At 34.0% G+C, this 25862-nt stretch overlaps 1 protein-coding gene across 1 annotated transcript in view; it reads right to left on the bottom strand.

Annotated features, from left to right (window-relative positions):
- Positions 1-25862, bottom strand: part of LOC142220892 (mitochondrial glutamate carrier 1-like) — a 31076-nt gene continuing 5214 nt past the window's right edge. The window contains exons 2-6 of the mRNA XM_075290298.1: positions 13153-13194; positions 1288-1422; positions 729-1214; positions 519-659; positions 1-438 (exon numbers count right to left, since the gene is read on the bottom strand). Of these exons, the coding sequence (XP_075146413.1) occupies positions 294-438; positions 519-659; positions 729-1214; positions 1288-1422; positions 13153-13193 (948 nt within the window). The 5' untranslated portion in view covers position 13194 and the 3' untranslated portion in view covers positions 1-293. The remainder of the gene's footprint in view (positions 439-518; positions 660-728; positions 1215-1287; positions 1423-13152; positions 13195-25862) is intronic.

The raw sequence follows: 25862 nt of genomic DNA, 5'->3' as shown, positions 1-25862 counted from the left end.
TATGGCATTTTAAAAGTATTATCCTGTATTCTCACATCAAACAAAAAAAAACAACAACATAACAACTCATACATATACATTTGTAAATAGAGAGAATAAGATGGTGTGAGGGGAGAATTAAGCTCCGTTATAACATTTTGACTATAGAGCAGCAATATCATTGTTTAACATATATATATGTAATACATAATTTGAGGACGACATTCAATGGAAATGCTATAGTTTTCTTAAATTTGTAACTGGCAAATTAGTAGTATATCATATATATATATATACACACACAGATATACAGCTTAAGATTTGTTAACACCAAGAAGACCTTCAGCAACGCCCAAGAAATATACAGTTTGGGCTATACCAAAGAGAGGGGCAATAACAATCATACGGCACAAGCCACCCTTGAAGAAAGCTGTGGGCCCTTCATATTTCATCGTTTTTCTAAAATGAAATAGAATAAAAACCAAGTCCAATATTAAAAATTGTTTTTCTTTTTCCCAATTAAATAAAAAAAAACTTACGATATACAATCCATAATACCCTTGAATTCTTTCTCACCATCGGCCTTTTTAATGGCCTGCAAACGTGTTTTGACCACATCGAAGGGATTAACGAAGAGAGCAGCAAATGAACCCGCAGCTAAACCAGACAAAAATGAAACCCTAAAAATTTACAACAATTTTTTTTTACTCAAAATTTATTTTTTCTCCCTCAAAGATCAAAATTCTTACCAGAATACAGCCTCTCCCGAGCCATCATTACGTCGGGGTCCGAATTTATTCAATGTAGCAAACAAGGGGAAATATACAACCGAAAAGGTAACATCTCGCAAGCCTGTAGCACCAATACCCTTATACAGACCAAAAATACCCTTCTCCTTCAAGAGTTGTGAAGCCAATTTCGTGGCGGAAATTTTCTCCACTGTCTTTCCAGCTTGTTTTGCTTGTGCTGCAACACGACCAGCGTCTTGCATTTGAATCTTTAACAATTCCATAGGAGTTGTTACAATAATCTGGAATGCACCAGCTAAACCGCCAGCTATCATTTGACTAGACACGGGCAATTTACCATCTTTGGTGGTAAGTTTATGACGGAAATAATCGTTGGCAGTAAGTTTAATGGCTTTTTCAGGTGTAATCAATAGGATATTAACTCCGGAACCGCGATACATTCCAAAGTAACCCTCGGCCCGATATGTTTTGCGGAAACAATCAAACCTTTATGTAGAGAATAATCATCATGTAACGGTGGGAGGGAAACGAAATACTTTTTAAGTATTTGAAGACTTACATATTCTTGTACATTTTCTCTCCATTTGGTCCGACCTGTTGATTTTGCAAGCGCGTTTTAACCAAATCCAAGGGGAAAACACATGATACTCCAATAATGCCAGCAATACCGCCATTTATGATTTTTGGAAGCAAACTACAAAGGAAAAATTAAAATGAGTGATTTAGATTTTTAACATAATAGAGCCCATAAGCAGCTTTAATATTAATGAATTATTTACAGAGTAGCTGACACGAAGTGTTACCAACCAAAATTAAGCTATTTTTGGTTGAAACTTTTGTCTATTGATTCTAAGGACAAAAGCAATTAAAATCGAATTCATTGACATTTACCCATGACTATGGCTCAATTAAAAAGAATTTCAAGATGTACGAAGGTAGGTTTGCCTGTGTAATGGTTTTCTTCAGCACATCCATTATGGTATAAATTTTCTTACCCTGATGTCTAAATGGACTGGACTGGTCTAAGTGAACCTGAAATATCGGGCTGCTACCTACTATATACCTCTCCTAACCCCTCTGTTGTTTAATATGGTGCATAGGGATTGTAATCAGAATCATAAAGTCAACTTTCATACCTACCGAGTTTTGACTTTTTCTTTAAATTTAAAAAGATCGACTTTTCAACAATTTTAAAAATTGATTTTTCGACTTTTAAAAATGTAGATAATAAATTTTACATTTTGGTTGCTCTACAGCAGGTATAGACATTTTGTCAAAATTTTATTTCTATAGGAAATTTTGTCAAAATTTTATTCCCATAGAAAATTTTATCAAAACTTTATTTCCATAGAAGATTTTGTCAAAATTTTATTTCCATAGAAAATGTTGTCAAAATTTTATTTCCATAGAAAATTTTGTCAAAATTTTATTTCCATAGAAAATTTTGTCAAAATTTTATTTCCATAGAAAATTTTGTCAAAATTTTATTTCTATAGAAAATTTTGTCAAAATTTTATTTCCATAGAAAATTTTGTCAAAATTTTATTTTCATAGAAAATTTTATCAAAATTTTATTTCCATAGAAAATTTTGTCAAAATTTTATTTCCATAGAAAATTTTGTCAAAATTGTATTTCTATAGAAAATTTTGTCAAAATTTTATTTCCATAGAAAATTTTGTCAAAATTTTATTTCCATAGAAAATTTTATTTCCATAGAAATTTTTGTCAAAATTTTATTTCCATAGAAAATTTTGTCAAAATTTTATTTCCATAGAAAATTTTGTCAACATTTTATTTTCATAGAAAATTTTGTCAAAATATTAGTTTTATGGGCAAATTTCTCAATTTTTTTTTTTTCTATAGAAGATTTTGTCAAAATTTTATTTTATAGAACGAAAAGTATTGTGGGGGAATTTGTAGGGAAATTTTTTTGGGAATGTGGGAAAGTAGGAAACTTTTATTGTCCTTATAGGGTAAACCGACAAATTTCTCTGGCAACACTGATCTACGGCATTTAGATCTCCAAGCGTTTGATTGTCAATAATTGTATTCGAGCCTTTTTTTACGAACGGTCCCATCGCCCACTTTCCCGCCCCTTCCGGCCGTGAGGGCCTCGTCCCCATGACGTAGGGACAGCGTACACACCATGATCCGGTGGAGGCAGAGGGATTTGACCAGCTACAGAGAAGGACTCATCAGCCGGATATATTAAAACACAAGATCAAATATTAGGTTAAAATTCTAGACTTCATCATATCAATACTAAGGTTAGTGTCAACTAGATGATAGATTGAATTAAAAATAATGCACAATGCAACAGGCTCCATAGAAGCATAATTCGAACGTTGAAAATCAATTTAAAGAAACTGGTAATTCCTAGATGCCCTAAAAGGAACATTTATTTATGTTTCATTTGTCGAACCATTTCAAGTGAACAAATGCCACTTGTTCACAACAACTAGAAATCCATTATTTAGCCAATAGGGGACGTTATGTATGATGTACTGCAGGTGGTATAAGTCCGACCGCTAAACAGCGTTAGATAGATTACATTTCGTATTAAGAAGGCTTCTATGTCAGTTTCTCTGTCAGATTAGTTGATTCAATTTGGTTTGAGCGTACACCAAAGATGGACACTAGTAAAGACTTGTGTCCATAGGAGACCGATTTTTTATTGGTAGTCATCAATCGATTCTGAATATCGGTTCATGAGTTGTTTTTTTGTGTTTTTCAGTATAGAGAGATGTAATATAGTTTTTTGGCCACTGTTCGACTTTTACTTTTACTTTGTTGAATAAATAAATGAAAATGAAGCTCATGTGACACCCATATATCGGAATTCTGTTCGTATCCTGCCTTATTCCAATGGTTCCAAACGATTTAATACATATAATGCAATGACACTATATCGCTTAAACTCCATCATGAAAATTGATTGAATAAACTCAAACGAACGTGTTATTAGTGGCTTGTAATCAGTAAACGCCAACAAAACAAATATCATGCGAATGTGAACTTCTTAGCTATCCTCTAGCTTCTATTACTGAAACACTTTACTATCCATTTATCTTTATTTGATAATTCTCCAAAATTTGTTTTTGTAATATTTTACGGAACAATATCACGCAATGCAATTTGGCTTTTTTATGCAATCAGTCTAGAAACCTATTTACGAGAATTTTTCTCTGGAAGTGAATCCACGTAAAGAAAGGTTTGCATGGGCACTAAAGTTCAACCAAAGAATCGGCATTCGGCCAAATTCTATAATCGGCCTTCGGTGTCAAGAGGCCGATCGATCGAAGCTTTTTGAATAATTCATTATACCCACCACCATAGAATGGTGATGGGGGTATAATAAGTTTGTCATTCCGTTTGTAACACATCGAAATATCGATTTCCGTCTATATAAAGTATATATATTCTTGATCAGGGAGAAATTCTAACACGATATAAACATGTCCGTCTGTCTATCTATTGTAATTACGATACAGCCTTCAATAATGGCGCTATCGTCCTGAAATTCGGCACAGAATCGTTTTTGTTCGCAGGCAGGTCAAGTTCGAAGATGGGCTATATCGGTCCAAGTTTTAATATAATCCCCATATAAACCGACCTCCCGATTTCGGGTCTTGGGCTTATAAAAACCGTAGTTTTTATCCAATTTGCCTGAAATTGGAAATCTAGAGGTATTTTAGGACCATCAAAAAGTGTGGTGAAAATGGTACCTATCGGTCCATGTTTTGGTATAGCCCCCATATGAACCGATTTCCCGATTTTGCTTCTTGGGCGTCTATAAAGTGTATTTTCTATCCGATTTGCCTGAAATTGAAAATCTAGAAGTATTTTAGAACCGCAAATTGGTGTGCCGAAAATGGGGTGTCCATGTTTTGGTATAGACCCCATATAGACCGATCTCCCGATTTTACTTCTTGGGCGTCTATAAACTGTATTTACAATCCGATTTGTCCGAAATTGGAAATCTAAATATATTTTGGGACCATAAAGAGGTGTATTGAAAACGGTCAGTATCGGTCCATGTTTTGATATAGCCCCCATATGGACTTATTTCCCGATTTTGCTTCATGGGCGACTAGAAAGTGTATTTTCTATCCGATTTGCTTGAAATTGAAAATCTAGATGTATTTTAGGACCACAAATTGTTGTGTCGAAAAAGGGGCCTATCGATCCATGTTTTGGTATAGCCCCTATAAAGACCGATCCCCCGATTTTACTGCTTGGGCGTCTAGAAACTGTATTTACAATCCTATTTGCCTGAAATTGAAAATCTAGAGGCTTTTTAGGACCATAAAGAGATGTGTCGAAAATGGTCCGTATCGGTCCATGTTTTGGTATAGCCCCCATATAGACTGATCTCCCGATTTTACTACTTGGGCTTCTAGAATTCGTAGTTTTTACCCAATTTCTCTGAAATTTGAATTCTAGAGGTATTTGATGTCCATTAAGAGGTGTGTCGAAAATGGTGAGAATTGGTCCATGTTTTGGTATAGCCCCCATATAGACATACCTTCCGAATTTATTTCTGGGGCTGCTGGAATCTGTAGTTTTTACCCACTTTGCCTAAAATTGGAAGCCTAGGTACTTTAGGACCACAAATATCTCAGCCGAATATGGTGTGTATCGAGCCATATAGACCGATCTCCCGATTGAACTACTTGGGTTTCTAGAAACCGTAGTTTTTATCCGATTTGCCCGAAAATGTAAATATACTGGTATTTTACACCCTCAAAAATCTGTATCGCATTTGTTTTTACCGGTCCATTATGTAAGGCATCGATATATACCGCACTGATCAAAAAAATTGCTTGAAACTGAAAGTAAAATTTTCAGATTTTACTCCTCATAATCATTTAAATAATGACGGAAAAAATCTACAGATTTAAGATTTCAAATCAAGGCTTTATTTCATCATTTACACGATATGTTTATGATTTCTCTAAAACACAAACAAAATTGTTTCTTATAAATCCAAAATCTCATCTAGACTTCATAGGTAGAATCTTTAAATTTATCTTCGAGAAGCGTAGTGGTTGAACTGATCTGCTTGGGAGAATATCTGTCATCAAGTCCCCTGAAATTCTATATGTTATCAAGTAACCCGCTACGACGAAGAGTTTTCCATGGAATCTATTATATTTGATTCATGGTGGTGGGTATTTAAGATTCGGCCCGTCCGAACTTACTACTGTATGTACTTGTTTTATATCAAATTGACGAATTTATTTCAGATCGAATTGAATTTGTCTCAGTCAGAAATAAAACGTACAAAAATATAGAAAATCCGCGATTGCCATTATAATATCAAACTACTAATTTTTGAATCCTGAAAAGTCTGATAGTTCTAAAAGGATATTATTCTTCTTTTTTTGTGCCTTTTATTCTTGTTTTTTATGCCTTTTATTCTTGTTGTTTATGCCTTTTTTGAGTAAAATATGATAAATAATGAACTAGATAAAAATATGATAAATAATGAACTATGATAAATAATGAACTAGAACACACCAAATTTCTTTAATTACAAATTTCAGGAAAATAACCGGCTTCAGCCGAGTATTGCTGAACATCGGCATCGGCCAAAAAAACCCCTCTTCGGTCGAGCTCTAATGTGCAGTACAATGTACCCACAGTGCATTATTTCTATTAGGGTAATGTTCTAAGTATGCCTGTTTGTTGTAATCACTCTAAAGGGTGATACGGTCAAAATTTGGTCGATATAAACTTGACGTATTTCTTTCAATTTTGCATTTAAAAAACCTGAACACCCCTCATTTTGAAGGTGTGTGCGTGTAGAATGTTGCTCCTATTTTGATTTTGGAATTCACTCTTCAGTTGTCAAAATGCCGTCCAAGCAAGAAGAGCAGCGTATCAAAATTTGCTCGCGCATCGCGAAAATCCTAGCTACTCGCACGCAAAGCTGGCAAAATCGCTAAAAGTTGCCAAATCAACCGTTACAAATGTAATTAAAGTGTTTGGGGAACGTTTGTCGACAGCCAGGAAGTCTGTATCGGGGGGAAATCGAAAACCGGAAGCCGCTGAGACAACAAAGAGAGTTGCCGGTAGTTTCAAGCGAAACCCTAACCTCTCTTTCCGAGATGCCGCAAATAAGCTGGGTGTATCATCTACAACCGTGCATCGAGCCAAAAAACGAGCCGGACTATCGAATTACAAGAAGGTAGTGACTCCAAATCGCGATTATAAACAAAATACGACGGCCAAAGCGCGATCCCGGAGGCTGTACACGACGATGCTGACGAAGTTTGACTGCGTGGTAATGGACGACGAAACCTACGTCAAAGCCGACTACAAGCAGCTTCCGGGACAGGAGTTTTATACGGCAAAAGGAAGGGGAAAGGTAGCAGATATTTTCAAGCACATAAAACTGTCAAAGTTCGCAAAGAAATATCTGGTTTGGCAAGCCGTCTATACCTGTGGCTTGAAAAGCAGCATTTTCATAGCTTCCGGGACTGTCAACCAAGAAATTTACGTGAAAGAGTGTTTGAATAAACGTCTGCTGCCTTTCCTGAAGAAACACGGTTGTTCCGTACTGTTTTGGCCGGATTTGGCATCTTGCCATTACGGTAAAAAGGCCATGGAGTGGCACGCCGCCAACAACGTGCAGGTGGTTCCCAAGGACAAGAACCCTCCCAACACGCCAGAGCTCCGCCCAATTGAGAAATACTGGGCTATTGTCAAGCGGAACCTAAAGAAGACCAAAAAAACTGCTAAGGACGAGCAGCAGTTCAAGGCAAACAGGCTTTCTGCGGCGAAGAAGGTGGACAAGGTGGCTGTACAAAATCTGATGGCAGGTGTCAAGCGTGAGGCCCGGCAATTCGGATTTGGAAAAGCGAAAGCCTAACTGAATATTTTTCCTGAATTTTATACTAATTGAACTTGAAAAAGAAATTTAATTTGATTTTTTAAATAAACGATTTCACCGATTACACGCGTTTTCCCTTGACCAAATTTTGACCGTATTACCCTTTACAACGTACAATAATGATGATATAAAACTGAGACTTGACACAGATTTGCTTCAGATGGGCTATATAGATTCCCTGATATTATCTGGTCATGAATTCTTAGTGATTCAGATGCTGCAATTTTTATTCGATTTCCTACAAATGCAGGACATTTTTGAACCCAGAAAGACATAATATAATATATAGCTCATATAGACCTATGTTGTAATATGGCCCCCATAGATGCATATGTCCCCATTTTAATTTCCAATGAATCTTTTTTTTTAAATCAAGCAAACACCGAATGAATACCACTTGAGAATCCCTGGTTTAAAAACGCTTTTGTTATTCCCACATTATTCATTACATTATAAAATTTATATATTCAACATAGTTTCTATTTTCTATGCTCTAATTATAAAATTTGGCAATTTGTATTTGACAATTTGAACTTCATGAGCTGTATTGGTCCGCCACATGTTCAAATGTACATGATTAATTTGAGATTGTCATCGTATATACCAAATTGTAGTATAATGGGGCACGCGAATGAATACTTTTTTTTTGGGAGAAGTGTTCACATCAAATCTTATCGAAGAATTTTTTGATTCAATACAGATAAATACGAGGTTGTAGTTTCTGCTTTTTTTTCATAGAGATGAAAAAACGAATCTTTGTGCCAACGACATGGCTAAAAAATGTTAGCGCCCACAAAACTTGGCCATTAAATACAATGTCTTCGAAAGGGCAATGTATCAAAATTCTTACTATTTTGCCAATTGGAAAGAATTCAAATTAATTTAATCAGTAAGACAATTGATTTTTATTTCCTTGAGCGGGCCCAGTGCTCATTTTACCACCACATCCCCATTATCATTGATAAAAAGCCTAAGAAAATATATAAATTTACTAGATAAACAATGAAACCATGTACCTGTTTCATGTTAATTAATGTCCACACATACCTATATATGTTGATCAATCAATTTATAATTAGAAAAATTTTGAATATCTATTTTCGATTCGGATAGTTAATTGAACCTATTTAATTAAACAATCGAATTTCATAATTACGCCTTGTTAGCAATGAGAAATATTAAACATAGGAAGTAGCACAGTTATGACTATTTGGAGTTATGTTATAAATACTTCAATAAAATTAGCGACTATACAACCACGGGGATGGTGGTTAAATTTCGTGTTCAATGCCTTAACAAATCCAAGAAAGACTATATTGTCATCTGCACTACTTTGTAAACCAACTCTCACGGTCCCAAACCATTTGAATTTTTTGAACCTTACTTATAGAACAAACACACACTAGACAAAGCCAAAAGAAAAACAAGTAAGGAAAGTCTAAAGTCGGAAAGTGCAAGTCGGTTGGACTAAAAATGTGACCGTCTATGTAAAAAAAAAAAAAAAACAAGTGAGTAAAGCAGAAAGTCGGACGGGGCCGACTATATCATACCCTAAACCTCCCCTACTGAATTAGTAAACATAAGCATTTGTGGGGTATCATTGGTATAGGTTTTGGAGAACATGAAGGGGGGTACATGTTTATGGGTGTCTTGTCACAATCTGAGCAGAAATGTCTAATATTAGGAGCTATAGTTTATTTTGCACCAAAAGAGTTAGTATGTCACTAATATTGAGTCCATTATTAAAAAAAGAGTAAATCGGTCAATTAGTTGTGGGTAATAAATCCAAATTTCTGCAAATAGGGCAATAGTTTTATGTAAGAGCTACATGTAAGTCTAAATACGATCAGCTAGTGCATAAAAAATTGAAATTTGAGTAACATTGGTTAATAAATAAAAGTATTATGGTCAAATTTGGGAAAATCGAGCGATGCATATATATGGGACCTATATCTAAATCTGAACCAATTTGTATAATATGTTGCAGGTATGATTTGTGTAAAATTTGAGTACGATCAGTTAATAAATGAGGCGCCTATGGTCAAAAATAAGGTTATTAGGGGCAAAATTTTCAAAATCGGGCGATAAATATATATGGGAGCTATATCTAAATCCGAACCGATTTCGATGAAATTTCGCACATACAGTTAGAGCTATAGAAGATTACATATAGCCAACTTTGAGTAAGATCGGTTGATAAATAAGGGGTTTACAGCCAAATTTGACCAAATCGGGCGATACATATATCTAAATCTGAACCGATTTCGATAAAATTTCGCACATACAGTTAGAGCTATAGAAGATTACATTTAGACAACTTTGAGTAAGATCGGTTGATAAATAAGGGTTTTACGGCCAAATTTGACCAAATCGGGCGATACATATATATGGGAGCTATATCTAAATCTGAACCGATTTCGATAAAATTGCGCACATACAGGTATAGAATATTATATTTAGCCAACTTTGAGTACTATCGGTTCATAAATAAGGGTTTTACGGCTAAATTTGGCAAAATCGGGCGATACATATATATGGGAGCTATACTAAATCTGAACCGATTTCGATTATTTTTGGCACATATTGTCAGTACCATAAAAGATTAGAGTAAGCCACGTTTGAGTAAGATCGCTTAATAAATAAGGTTTTTATGGCCAAATTTGGGAAAATCGGGCGATACATATATATGGGAGCGATTTCGATGAAATTTTGCAGACTTAAAGGGTGATGAAAAAGTTTACTATGTGCAAAATTTGATGATGACGATCGGTTTGTAAAAAAGCGCAACGTGACTCCATTTGTCGAAATCGGGCGATACATATATATGGGAGCTATATCTAAATTTGATCCGATTTCTTCCAAATTAGCGTTCGTCCTTGTGCCCAAAAAACACCCTGTACCAAATTTCATCCAAATCGGTTAATAATTGCGACCGGTACCCTGTGAACAACAAATACATGGACATACGGACGGACGGACGGACACCAAGCGCTAGATCGACTCAGGAGGTGATTCTGATTCGATCGGTATATATTCTATGGGGTCTAAAATCAATATTTCTGGTAGGCACATTTTTTGGCCGATCAAACTTATTATACCCTGACCACTATGTGGTTTAGGGTATAAAAATATGCTTACAGACATACGGAAATGGCTAGCCCAACTCAGGAACCGGCCCTGAGCAATATTGCCAAAGACACCATGTGTCCATCTCGTCCTGTACTGGAGATTTTCCCCCAAATTAGGTATATTTTTCGGATGGGAACTTGGGGAAATGGTGGGGAATTTCTATAAATTTGTGGATTTTTTAGAATCGGTCCGGTGAAAAAAATTAGGTTTACATGCAATTCTTTGTACACTATTAAAAAAAAGAAGCCAGACGAATCGTCAAAATTAAAAAGAACGCTTTCCACGGCATTTAATGTAGCGTAAATGGAACGGACACTGAACTTTATTTTGGAGGCCTAAACGATAATTTATAAGTATACTCAGTGTAGTTAAGACATTTTTCTACAATAGTGAAATCATTTAGTGAGGACTCGGACCTTAAGAAATGTAATATAGTTATATTTTACCACTCTTTCGGATTTTTATATTACGTTGTTGAATAAAAAAACAAGTATATACCCTCCACCATGTATTGCCTACAAACTTTTACGAAAGACTGTAATACTTGCCGATGGCAAGGAATCTTAAAACTCCCTAACATCGTCTTCTAAATTGGAAGTTAGTCCATACGGGGTATATATTAGGCAAAAAATCCAGATTGAAAAGCTATACAATTCCAAGGGGCTCCGGAGGTCGAATCTGGGTATCGGTTTATATGGGGGCTATATATTATTATGGACCAATATGGATAAATTTTAACATGAATATTAGATACCATAGACTAACACCACCTACCAAAATTCAACCGGATCGGATGAATTTAGTTCCTCCAAGAGGTTCCGGAGGTCAAATCTGGGTATCGGTTTATATGGGGGCTATATATAATTATGGACCGATATGGACCAATTGTTGCATGGTTGTTAGAGACCATATACTAAAACCACGTACCAAATTTCAACCGCATCGGATGAAATTTTCTCCTCCAAGGGGCTCAGGAGTTCAAATCTGGGTATCGGTATCAAAGGCCTGCACAAGCCTATTCGAAGTAATCGATGTTCTAGTGAAGGCAATACACTCCACGAATACTTCGATTAATGAATAAAACAAAACCACTGTAAAGCGATTACAGTGTTAAGCATTGCAGAGCCATCACATTCAAAAGGAATCGTTTAACAGTTCTTTTCAATATTTTGGTTTTGAAGTAATCGTCACGATACGAGTAAATCAAAACATTTTTAGTGAAGATAGAATACTTTGCTTTAGCAACGACGAAACTTCGTATGAGACACGAAGTAACTATCAAACAAAAGACAAACACAATCGTCGATCAGTTGATTGGCAGAAATCAATGAACGCAGGCTGTGAGCCAGGGTTGATAAAGTTGACACTTTTGTGCTTTTTTCGATACATTTCGACTGCCAAATGCACCGTGGCACGACCGCGAGCCATTTGGTACTTTTTCGTCACAACTACTCTATATAGAGCTATTCTTCCATAAATGTGAACGTTCCTTTAAACAATTAAATTGTTGACAAAAATTTCTATAAGAATAAAAATTTTCATATAGAAATAAAATTTTGACAAAAATTTCTATAGAAATAAAATTTTGACAAAATTTTCATAGAAATAAATATGTATATAATTATGGACCGATATGGACCAATTTTTGCATGGATCATATACTAGCACTAATAATTCATCAATTAATATTGCGCAATCAATCAGCAGTTTTCCTTTGTTGGAATAGCGCGCAGACAGCAGCAGCAGGAGAGATGAATCAACCAAGTTTCTTTACTATTTAAACTACTTTTTCTTTTAAGGGAATTGTTATAGTATAAGAAGGCTTTCAGTGGCTGCTGTTTTTTCTATTGTTTTTTCTATTTTTTTCTATTTTGACTATTATCCCTTGTTTTGCAGATTTTTTGCTATTTTAGCAGTTTTTTCTGATGTCTACTAATAAATTTCTTTGGGTGTATACCCCTCATTCTATTCCGAATGGCAATCAAAACTTTAAATTCCTTCCTCGTATAACACAAATTTGAATACCAATGCGACATTATTTGACCTTGTGCGGTGTTTTATGAAAATATCGCAAAATACACTAACAAACCATTTATTTTATGTTTGCATATATTTAATATAATTAAATACACCTATATACAAAAACTAAAACAAATAAAACAAAAACACTTTCATTCAAATATTTTCATTAAATTTAAATCCCAACTATTTTTAGAAATTCTCACTAAAACTCAGGGAAAAATTGTGTCGAGTGCCCGTCTGTGTCGTTGCAAATACAATACGAATTACTTTATGAATCACGTGCATTTTGATAACCCCCTTTAGACAAATAAACAAACAAACATAATATTGAATCGAATATTATTTTTTTTTGTTGTTCTATATTAAAATCAACTTACGCGAATTGCTGTTGTTGTGATTTGTCTTGTTGTTGGGCCATTCTGAAAGAATATAAAACAATTTGGTAGTGAGAAATTGAGTGTGTGAATGTGTGAGAAATAGAAAAATCAATACGGGTTTCAAAAATTCAAATTGGTGCCAACATAATATCATGAAGCAAAAAAAAAGAGTAGCATTTTAATCTAATTTAATATACTCAAATAGGTTATTTAAACTAGATTGAGCATATTTGTGTCATATGTATATACATGAATATTAAAGCTATGCCGGTTTATTACAGGTAATCAAAGATTTCTGTTTCTATTCTACAAATGTAGTCATTATTTAAATAAAAAAAAAATAGTAACACTAAATACACTGAAAAAACAGTGAGTCCACCAGGAAGAAAATTTTTGGTTAATTTTAGAAAATTTCGAAAATTTTAACTAAACAGTATTGCAAACGCAGGTATCACGCCGATATCACAAAAATAAGTAAATATTTTTCAAGAAAATTTATTAGACATTATTTTTTTGTTTAATTTGTAAATAAAATTTTGTAGTTCGAAGGAAATATTTGGAGTTCAAAATTGCAAGAATGTCTTTAGTGACATACGAAGTTCATGATGGAAGCATTTGTAGTAAAATTTACAAATTTAAAGAAATAATGAACTTTTTTTGTGAGAAATACGAATTTAGTAAATCTTTATGCTTAATTTGTGCATAATTTTTTTTTTCTGTTTTTTAGTTCATTTAAGTAACATACGCAAAAAATTATTAGAATAAAGGAAACTTTCTCCAAATATAAAAAATCCATGAACTAAAGTAAAGTGAAATTGGCTTTAGTGAAATAGAGAGTTCACTTTTTTTTTTTTTGAGTGTCGGAAAGCAAAATTTGAAAATCGTAATTTTTTTAATAGCAGTCGAAGTTTGCGATTATTCACAAAGTTGTTATACCCTCCACCATAGGAGGGTGATTAACTTTGTCATTCCGTTTGTAACACATCGAAATATTGTTCTAAGACCCCATAAAGTATATATTCTGGGTCGTGGTGAAATTCTGAGTCGATCTAATCATGTCCGTCCGTCCGTCCATCCGTCCGTCTGTTGAAATCACGCTAACTAACGAAACAAGCTATCGACTTGAAACTTGGCACAAGTAGTTGTTATTGATGTAGGTCGGATGGTATTGCAAATGGGCCATATCGGACCACTTTTAGATATAGCCCCCATATAAACCCATCCCCAGATTTGGCTTGCAGAGCCTCTAAGAGAAGCAAATTTCATCCGATCCGGTTGATATTTGGCACATGGTGTTAGTATATGGTCTCTCACAACCATGCAAAAATTGGTCCACATCGGTCCATAATTATATATAGCCCCCATATAAACCGATCCCCAGATTTGACCTCCGGAGCCTCATAGATGAGCAAAATTCATCCGATTCGGTTGAAATTTGGTACGTGGTGTTAGTATATGGTCTCTGACAACCATGCTGGAATTGGTCCATATCGGTCCATAATTATATGTAGCCCCCATATAAACCGATCTCCAGATTTGACCTCCGGAGCCCCTAGGAAGAGCAAAATTCACCCGATCCGGTTGAAATTTGGTACGTGGTGTTAGTATATGGTCTCTAACAACCATGCAAAAATTTGTCCATACCGGTCTTAATTATATATAACCCCCATTTAAACCGATCCCCAGATTTGACCTTCGGAGCTATTGGAAGAGCAAAATTCATCCGACCCGGTTGAAATTTGGTACATTGCGCTAGTATATGGCCGCTAACAACATGCCAAAATTTGTCCATATCGATCTATAGTTATATATTATATATTACGTATTTAATCGACCTTTTTTGTTTAATATATACCCCGTATGAACTAACTTACAATTGAGAACCCGGTGTTAAGAAGTTTTAAGATACCTTTCCATCGGCAAGTGTTACCGCAATCCAAGTAATTCGATTGTGGATGACAGTCTTTAGTAGAAGTTTCTATGCAATCCATGGTGGAGGGTACACAAGATTCGGCCTGGCCGAACTTACAGCCGTATATACATGTTTTCTTTTAGTCTACGCTAATGGACCCATTTTTCAAGAAAACATGGGCTTAATTACTCCTAAAACCCATAACTTAACACCGCGGAAATCGTATAATACGATGTATTGAACAAAAGTCAAAAGTCGAAGTCCTTTTTTAATTTTCAAATTCAACTAATCGACTATTATTTTTTTTTAAATCGAAAAATCGACTTTTGATAGTGTTTGTTTTGTTAGGAAAGTTTTTTATACCATCATACACAGAAAAAAATTCGCGAAAAATTTTCCAATTAGTCTTAATTGAGTTTTAAAAAATATTCAATTAAATATTTAATTGATTCAACAAATTTTTAATTGAAACAAAAATCAATCGCAAAAATGAATAGCATTAATTAATTTTTTAATTGGATCAATTAATATTTTAATTGACTTTCAATTAATTTTTAATTGGTACTATCATTTCTGTGATTGAAGACATTTCAATTAAAAATTAATTGGATCAATTAATTGAGTGATTAAATAAAAAAATATATTTTTGTGTGTAGGATGGGAGGTATACTAACTATGTCATTCCGTTTGTAGCACATCGAAATATTTATCTCAGACATATGTTCTGGGTCCTGGTGAAATTGAGTGAGTCGATCTATCGATGTCCGTCCACCAATCCGTCTGTTGGAATCCCGCTAACTTCCGAAACTTTGACTTGAAACATTGTATAGTAATGTAGATCTGATGGTATTGCAAATATACTATATCGGATCACTTTTAGATATAGCCCCCATATAAAACGACCACCAGATTTGACTTCTGATGCCTCTTAGAAAAGAAAAGAAATTTCCTCCAAAATTTGGTAAGTGATGTAATTATATGGCCTCTAACAACCCTGCAAAAACCGTATTTAAACTAATCCACAGATTTGAATATCGGAGCCTCTTCGATCATTTCTTTGATCTTCAACCGATCCGGTTGAAATTTGGTACATGATGTAAGTACACACAAAAAAATTTCGCGAACATTTTTCCAATTAAAATTTTAATTGAGTTTTAAAAAATATTCAATTAAAAATTTAATTGTTTCAGCAAATTTTTTAATTGAAACAAAAATCAATCACAAAAATAATAGTATCAATTAATTTTTTAATTGAATCAATTAACTTTTTAATTGACCTTCAATTAATTTTTTAATTGATACTATCATTTCTGTGATTGAAGACATTTCAATTAAAAATGAATTGGATCAATTAATTTCGTGATTGAATCAGAAAAAAATTTTTTTGTGTGTATATGCCATCTAACAACGGTGCAAAAATTGGTCCAAATTAGTCCATAATTATATACAACCATCTTGGAAGTGAAAATATCATTCGATATGACTAAAATTTAGTGCGTGATGTATGTATATGACCTCTTAGGTTAGGTTAGGTGGCAGCCCGATGTATCAGGCTCACTTATGCTATGGTCACACTGGGCAAATATTTGACAGATATCAAAAAAGAATCCGTCGCCACAGCCGAACCAGAAAACATATTTAGCTCATATTGGATATATAACATCATGGTAGGATTATTTTCCAAAAACCGTATTCAGATATTTAGAAAATGGTTCTAGAAAAATGTTTGACACTCATTTTGGTCAAATATATTTGCCTAGTGTGACCATAGCCTTAGACTATTCAGTCCATTCTGATATAACAGTTGTTAACTTCTGTCTTATTACTGAATGCTGTCTGATTCCATGTTAATCTCAATGACAAGGGACCTCTTTTTTTAGCCGTGTCCGAACGGCATTCCACATTACATTGAAACCAATTAGAGAAACTTTGAAAATCTCAGAAATGTCACCAGCATTACTGAGGTGGGATAATCCACCGCTAAAAAACTTTTTGGTGTTCGGTCGAAACAGGAATCGAACCCACGACCTTGTGTATGCAAGGCGGGCATGCTTACCATTGCACCACGGTGGCGCCTCTCTTGCAACAAAAATTTATCCAAATCGGTCCAGTAAATCGATTCTCACAGTTGACTTCTGGATTCCAGGAGTAGAAAATCTTATCCAAACCGGTTTAAATCAGGTAAGTTTAAAATTGTCGGTCTAATAATCGTGCCAAAATAATTATAAATAGCCCTCGAATAAATTAATCCCTAGATTTGATTTGCAGAGCCTCTTGAAGGAGAATATTTCATTCGATCCGATTGAAATTTGTAACGGAATGTTAGTGGTCCGTATTGGTCTATAATTATATGTGGCTCCCATATAAACTGCTTCCGCATTTGGCCTTCGGATCCTTTTCAAAGAAAAAATTGCATGCGATCCGATTAAAATTTGGTAAGTGATGTCAGTATATGCCTTTTAATAATCATGCAGAAATGGTCCATATCGGTTCATAATTTTATATAGCCCAAATACAAAGCGACCCCTCAAATTTTACTTCTGGAGCCTCATGGAGGAACAAATTTCTAACCGATCCGGTTGATATTTCGTTTAGAGATGTTAGTATATGCCCTCTAAAAACCAAGCAAAAATTGGTCGAAATAATTACTCATAAAATCTGAGACATTGCGGAAATTCTACCTATGTCTTATTCAAACTTATTTAAATTGAAAAGTCCAAAACAAAGTTTTCTTATTGCAAAATATTGTAGATGTAAGTGGAATCATATAATCTAACCTCACATAACTATCGACTCTTTCTCTCTTTCTTAATGATTTGCTTAGGCACCGTAACGAGTGTCTTTGTTTTATGACATCCCTCGATAAGGTATAAATGTATGATAAGGAGCAATATAAACATAAATAATCACCGTTCTTACATAAAGAAATGTGTCAATTGTATGAAATAGCAAGCGTATATTAAAAAATAGGTTAACTCGTTATATAAAAATGGGTAGTTTAAATTAAAGTCAGTATGAAGGAAACTTACGCTGGTAACTAAAATTTTTCCAATTTGTTTCAAGTTTTCAAGTGGACAATATTTCCTCTTAACCCTCGTATATGTTGATAATCTTTATGTATATTATTCAAGCAAAATTATAACAGTTGACACATTTTTTTAAGTTAAATTAGTTGTATCTAAGAACAATAGTTGCTTACATTTCCGTATTTAAATAATCGTAAATTTTTCTAACATACTTGAAATGCAATACGAATAGCTTCGTTGATATGCAAATCTATTTACAAAGTTACCAATCAGGTATTTTTTTAAGATTGTTTATTAAAAACAAAAAAATAACGGATACCGCTCTAAACGAGTCAGGTGAATATGTGAGTAGAATTTTCTTCTATTTTTTCTATTCTTTTTTATTTCAATAATAAAATTATTTCAATAATATATTAATGAACGAATCATTGCTTTGCATTACCGATAACACTTGTCTGCCACCAAAAACCCACAGTTGTGTTTATGTTTATATACATTGCAGGAAAATATGTCGATCGTTTTCGCGGTTCAAAGAACCGACTGATGAACGATATCAAATATAAACAAGTTCATCGTTATTTTATTTTGTAGAAAAAGTAATCATTCTTTGAAAATGAAATGCTGAAAGTCTATGCTGTAAATCTGGTAACCTACATTCAAAGATTTTGTCCATCCTTCTATTTTCTGGTAATGGTAAAATTTTCCATTTCGCCCAATATTTCTGAATTAGTGTTAGGTCAACTCCGGCCAAACATAAAACATCTGGATTTATTTAAAAGTTGACTTTCCGGCATTCTAAGTCGCCTATTTTTACCACTTTTTTAGTCAATTTCGACCTCAAGTTCGGTTTGAAAATATAAATTTGCTAAATATCAAACGACGATTGGTAGTACTAAAGGTTTATAAAATCGACTTCGATTTTTGAGAAAAAAATCGATAATTGGCAATAGTGCTCAGGGCGGATCCCTGAGCCGATATAGCCATTTTTTGTAACCAAAGTCCAGGTCGGAGTTTTAGTCCAATCGATTTAGTTTAGTCCAATCAAATTTGGCACAAGTTTCTATTGATTTTGGAAGAAATCAGTTCAGATTTAGATATAGCTCCCATATACATATATCTTTCGTCCGATTTGCAAGAAATCAGTTCAGATTTAGATATTGTTATTTATATATTTTTATATTTAAGTGTTTCCAGTAGTAATGCTATTGTATTGTAACTGTAACTGTCTTAGGGTCTGATCGACTATGTTACATTCACGCAGAAAAAAAAATAAAAAAATATAAAATAAAATAAAACAAGTAAGGAAATTCTAAAGTCGGGCGGGGCCGACTATATTACACCCTGCACCACTTTGTAGATCTAAATTTTCGATACCATATCACATCCGTCAAATGTGTTGGGGGCTATTTATAAAGGTTTGTCCCAAATACATACATTTAAATATCACTCGATCTGGATAGAATTTGATAGACTTCTACAAAATCTATAGACTCAAAATTTAAGTCGGCTAATGCACTAGGGTGGAACACAATGTTACACACAAAAAAATTTCACGAAAATTTTTCCAATTAAAATTTTAATTGAGTTTTAAAAAATATTCAATTAAAAATTTTATTGATTCAACAAATTTTTTAATTGAAACAAAAATCAATCACAAAAATAATAGTATCAATTAATTTTTTAATTGGATCAATTAACTTTTTAATTGACCTTCAATTAATTTTTTAATTGATACTATCATTTCTGTGATTGAAGACATTTCAATTAAAAATTAATTGGTTCAATTAATTTCGTGATTGAATCAGAAAATAAATTTTTTGTGTGTAGTAAAAAATATGGGAAACATTTAAATCTGAAGCAATTTTAAGGAAACTTCGCAAAAGTTTATTTATGATTCATCGCTCGATATATGTGTATTAGAAGTTTAGGAAAATTAGAGTCATTTTTACAACTTTTCGATTAAGCAGTGGCGAGGCAAGGAAAATGTTGGTATTTTGACCATTTTTGTCGAAATCAGAAAAACATATATATGGGAGCTATATCTAAATCTGAACCGATTTCAACCAAATTTGGCACGCATAGCAACAATGCTAATTCTACTCCCTGTGCAAAATTTCAACTAAATCGGAGCAAAAAATTGGCCTCTGTGGTCATATCAGTGTAAATCGGCCGAAAGCTATATATTGGAGCTATATCTAAATCTGAACCGATTTCAACCAAATTTAGCACGCATAGCTATAATGCTAATTCTACTTCCTGTGCAAAATTTCAACCAAATTGGGGTAAAACTCTGGCTTCTGGGACCGTATTAGTCCATATCAGGCGAAAGATATATATGGGAGCTATATCCAAATCTAAACCGATTTAAATAAAATTTGGCACACTTGACTATAGTACTAATTGTTCTTCTTGTGCAAAATTTTAAGCAAATTAGGGTAAAACTCTGGCTTCTGAGGCCATATAAGTCCATATCGGGTGAAATATATATATATGGGAGCTATATCTAAATCTGAACCGATTTCTTCCAATATCAACAGGGATCTATTCTGAGCCAAAACACATACTTGTGCCTAATTTAAGTCGATTGGACTAAAACTGCGACCTAGACTTTGATTACAAAAATGTTTTCACGGTCAGACGGACAGACGGACATCGCTATATCGACTCAAGAGCCCACCCTGAGCATTTTTGCCAAAGACACCATGTGTCTATCTCGTTTCCTTCTGGGTATTGCAAATATATGCACTAACTTATAATACCCTGTTCCACAGTGTGGAGTAGGGTATAATTAGTACTATAGTCAAGTATGCCAAATCGGTTCAGATTTAGATATAGCGCCCGATATAACCACAGAGACCAAAGTTTTCCTCCGATTTACTAGAAATTTTGCACAGGGAGTAGAATTAAAGTTCTTAATGTGCTTGCTAATTTGAATTGAAATCGGTTCAGATTTAGATATAGATCCCATATATATCTTTCGCCCGATTTTCCGTAATATGACCACAGTGGTCAAAGTTGTAATCCGATTTACGTGAAATTTTGCACAAGGAGTAGAATTAACATAGCTACTATGTTTGTCAAATTTGTTTGAAATCGGTTCAGATTTGAATATAGCTTCCATATATGTTTGTCCGATTTGGGCAAGGGCCATTTTTCCCATATTTTCCTTATAAAATGATCACTGCTAAGTTGAAAACATGTAAAAATGACTCCAATTTTCTAATATTTCTAATACATATCTATCGACCGATAAATAATAAATACACTTTTGTGAAGTTAGCTCAAAATTGGTGCAGATTTAAATGTTTCCCATATTTTTTACTAACATTGTGTTCCACCCCGACTTAAATTTAAAGTCTATAACTTTTGTAGAACTCTAAGAAATTTTGCCCAGATCGGGTCAGATTTAAATATATTTATATGAGAACATAAACCTTTATATATAGCATCCAACACATTGGACGGATTTGATATGCTATCGAAAATGTGGATCTACCAAGTGGTGCAGGGTATAATATAGTCGGCCCACCTCAGTAATGCTGATGACATTTCTGAGGGTTTCAAAGCTTCCCTAAAGGAGGTATCTTGTCATTGTGCTTAACATGGAATCGGGCAGCACTCAGTGATAAGAGAGAAGTTCACCAATGTGGTATAACAATGGACTGAATAGTCTAAGTTAGCCTGATACATCGGACTGCCACCTAACCTAACCTTGTCGGTCCCGCCCAACTTTAAACATTCCTTACTTGTTTTTGTATCAAACAAGTATAGGGTGATTTGTTAAGAGCTTGATAACTTTTTTTAAAAAAAAAACGCATAAAATTTGCAAAATCTCATCGGTTCTTTATTTGAAACGTTAGATTGGTCCATGACATTTACTTTTTGAAGATAATTTCATTTAAATGTTGACCGCGGCTGCGTCTTAGGTGGTCCATTCGGAAAGTCCAATTTTGGGCAACTTTTTCGAGCATTTCGGCCGGAATAGCCCGAATTTCTTCGGAAATGTTGTCTTCCAAAGCTGGAATAGTTGCTGGCTTATTTCTGTAGACTTTAGACTTGACGTAGCCCCACAAAAAATAGTCTAAAGGCGTCAAATCGCATGATCTTGGTGGCCAACTTACCGGTCCATTTCTTGAGATGAATTGTTCTCCGAAGTTTTCCCTCAAAATGGCCATAGAATCGCGAGCTGTGTGGCATGTAGCGCCATCTTGTTGAAACCACATGTCAACCAAGTTCAGTTCTTCCATTTTTGGCAACAAAAAGTTTGTTAGCATCGAACGATAGCGATCGCCATTCACCGTAACGTTGCGTCCAACAGCATCTTTGAAAAAATACGGTCCAATGATTCCACCAGCGTACAAACCACACCAAACAGTGCATTTTTCGGGATGCATGGGCAGTTCTTGAACGGCTTCTGGTTGCTCTTCACTCCAAATGCGGCAATTTTGCTTATTTACGTAGCCATTCAACCAGAAATGAGCCTCATCGCTGAACAAAATTTGTCGATAAAAAAGCGGATTTTCTGCCAACTTTTCTAGGGCCCATTCACTGAAAATTCGACGTTGTGGCTCGTTAGTAAGTCTATTCATGATGAAATGTCAAAGCATACTGAGCATCTTTCTCTTTGACACCATGTCTGAAATCCCACGTGATCTGTCAAATACTAATGCATGAAAATCCTAACCTCAAAAGAATCACCCTTTATTCCCTTTTATTCTCTGCTGCTTTATCTGCTGTATAAAACCTATCGGTTTAGATATAGTCTCATCGTACAGTCTCTTCATATTTCACTAATATTTCCAATTTATTATTGAGTGTTTTTTATTATTGAAAATAAAATTCGGACAGAGTATCCTCTGTTTTTATTTTCTCACTTGTTGCCACTTATATACATTAACTTACGTTATATATTTTTACACATTTAAATATTGACTATAGCTTTGTTCTATACTCTATAGATGCTAATTTTCAAATAAACAATACTACTTCTGAAATATTTACTAGCTTAAAACAAGACAAACAATATCTTTAAAAAAAATCAAACCATTTTTTGATCGTATTAACAAAAATTTCAATCTCTATTCTTATATTTAACACTCTCTAATCGTGATTAGTATATCATCACTTTTCACCGACAAATCAATATGGAATAATTTTTAAAGTGTTTAATGAATGTCGGAAGAATACAATAACGATCGTTTTGTTGAGGAAACTATTGTAGCTTTGGCAAATGTTAAATTTGTATATCAGATATGTAGTATATAGTTGATTATTCTATTAGCACACCAGTCATTCTCATGTTTTCTTTGCATTTAAATAAAAGAATTTATTTTTGGTATCAAATACATAGTAAAAACAAACGAAAATTACAATCGCGACATAAAAGTTTATCTCAAGTTATTATGACATTTAATTGACATGCTTTTTTGATAGCAATTGTACTGTACACATTTGACAACACCGCTCGTCATATGAATGGGAGTGCTATTAGCAAAATGATTTAATAAATATTTAATACACTTTAGAATTGGTTTCCAAGTAATTGCAAGATTTTATCAATTATTAAGAAATAAATAAAATTGTAAAGACAAATATCTTGAACTTTTTGTTGATTACACAAATTTTTACCATCACCCTAAGAAAGATAACTAGAAACACCAACCGACGACGGACCAAAGCACACTCTAAAGCAAGACAAAGTACACGGATTTCAGTTCGGACAAATTTAGTTGTTATTTTTGTAGTAGCTTGGAGAAGCTAATGTAATAATCCTTAAGTTGACGTTACTTCGATCTGGCTTTGTCGCATCATGGGAGCCTGTTTTTACAGCACACTTTATAATCCGGATCTAGATTGAGTTTTTTTTTAATGGATAAAAAGGAAATGGTGGTGGTTGAGTTTCACCACTATTCACCACTAGAGGCGCTACTGCCCAGCAAAAAAAGTGTCTCCAAAAAAGTAATGAAAATATTCTTTTTGGATCCGGAAGTGGTGCAAAATTGACGCACAAGCGATGAATTTAAGATGGGCTTGTCATAGGACGGAAGTCCTCCATTTCAACAGTCGTTGCACTGAATTTGCATCACTTCTTTAGGTGTGATCCGAATTCAATGTTTTGGATGTAAATTAAAAAATTCTGTTATATTTTGTCAAATAAATAAGTTTTATAATTTTTTATAATTCTAACGCTTATCAGAAACATTTGACCTCAAATATTTTCAAAAATTCACAATTTTTTTCAGATTGGATTTAGCATTTTTTCGACAAAATTTAATTGATTTGTACCATTTTATTAATTCTTACTCTGTTTTTAACCTATTTGAAACAAAAAAAGTTAAAAATATACATTAAAAGTATGAAAAAACTAAGTTATAAAAAATTTAATCAAAAGAACTTCCTGGGTAGTTAAAATAAAGAACATCATTGGGAGTGCATCTTCTGGAAGTGCTTTTAAAGTTATGCCTTTGGAAGAACTTCCAAATTTTTTTGCTGGGTGGTTACTTGTATTGATATGGTAGCTTCTTTGTTGATGTTAGTAAGGTATTGAATGGACACTCGAGCAGAAAATCTATGGAATGATGAATTTATTTATTTACCGATGTAAATTACATCCTGTTTCTGTATGTCGAACGAGCTTTATCGATCGACTGAAATGGAAACAAACAGCTAAATTTATAACCAAAAATCAGCTGTTTCTATGCATTTCGACATACAGAAACAGGCTGTTAGTTTCGCAATTGCCATCCCAGCCGAGAATCGAACTCGACACCTTTGCCATGCAAGACTAACTGACTTTGCTATGTTCCCACTGACTTGTTTTCTACTCCGTGTTCGGCAAAAACATCGCCTAACAACTGAACTTGCTTTATCGACATGGAATAATGTTGGTACATAATTTTATCATCACACAGTAGTTAACTAGGGTATTCTCGGCTTGAAATATGCCTACAAGAAATATCAGTCACATAACACCCCCATATGAAAGAAGCTTAGTATATTGGCCCGTTGGACTTATTATATCATTGTGTGAAATAAATGAAACTTGTAAACCGCAATATAGAAAACCGAAATTTTTCACCAACTTAATATTTTCTCTCTACAATTTTAAAAATCAATCCAAAAGGTCAATCAAATTTTAGATTTTTATAACGGTTGTTCTAAACAAGATAAAAAAGTAGGTTTTGTAGGTAGGTTTAGATCATGAACGACTGCCTCAAATCTCTCAATAATATGGCAAAGCAGTTCAATAGTCATCTGCTGCGGACATGCTCATATATGCATGTAATAGGTCTTTTTGGCTAATGTGGTATTGCAATGGACTAAACATTCTAAATGAGTTTGCAATCAGACAACCCTTTGCCTCTATAACCTATGCTGTCATTGATTCGTATTGAGCTAATACCAAATGGTTTGATATATGTGAGATATCTGGATGTCCTTCAGGCCAGAATACATAAAAATATTGTTTATAAATTATACCTTGATTTTTTTTTAATTTAAAGCATTGAATTCTATATATGAATTTTGCGTTGCGATGAATATCATCACTTTTCATAAAGTTCGTCAATATGTAGACTTCAACTAATCTAAAGGGTGATTCTTTTGAGGTTAGGATTTTCATGCATTAGTATTTGACAGATCACGTGGGATTTCAGACATGGTGTCAAAGAGAAAGATGCTCAGTATGCTTTGACATTTCATCATGAATAGACTTACTAACGAGCAACGCTTGCAAATCATTGAATTTTATTACCAAAATCAGTGGCAGAAAA

This window comes from Haematobia irritans, chromosome 1, assembly GCF_050003625.1.
Source record: "Haematobia irritans isolate KBUSLIRL chromosome 1, ASM5000362v1, whole genome shotgun sequence".
NCBI classification, from domain to species: Eukaryota; Metazoa; Arthropoda; class Insecta; order Diptera; family Muscidae; genus Haematobia; species Haematobia irritans.
Note: the sequence above shows the minus strand (reverse complement) of the source record. Positions and strands in the feature narration are given on the sequence as shown.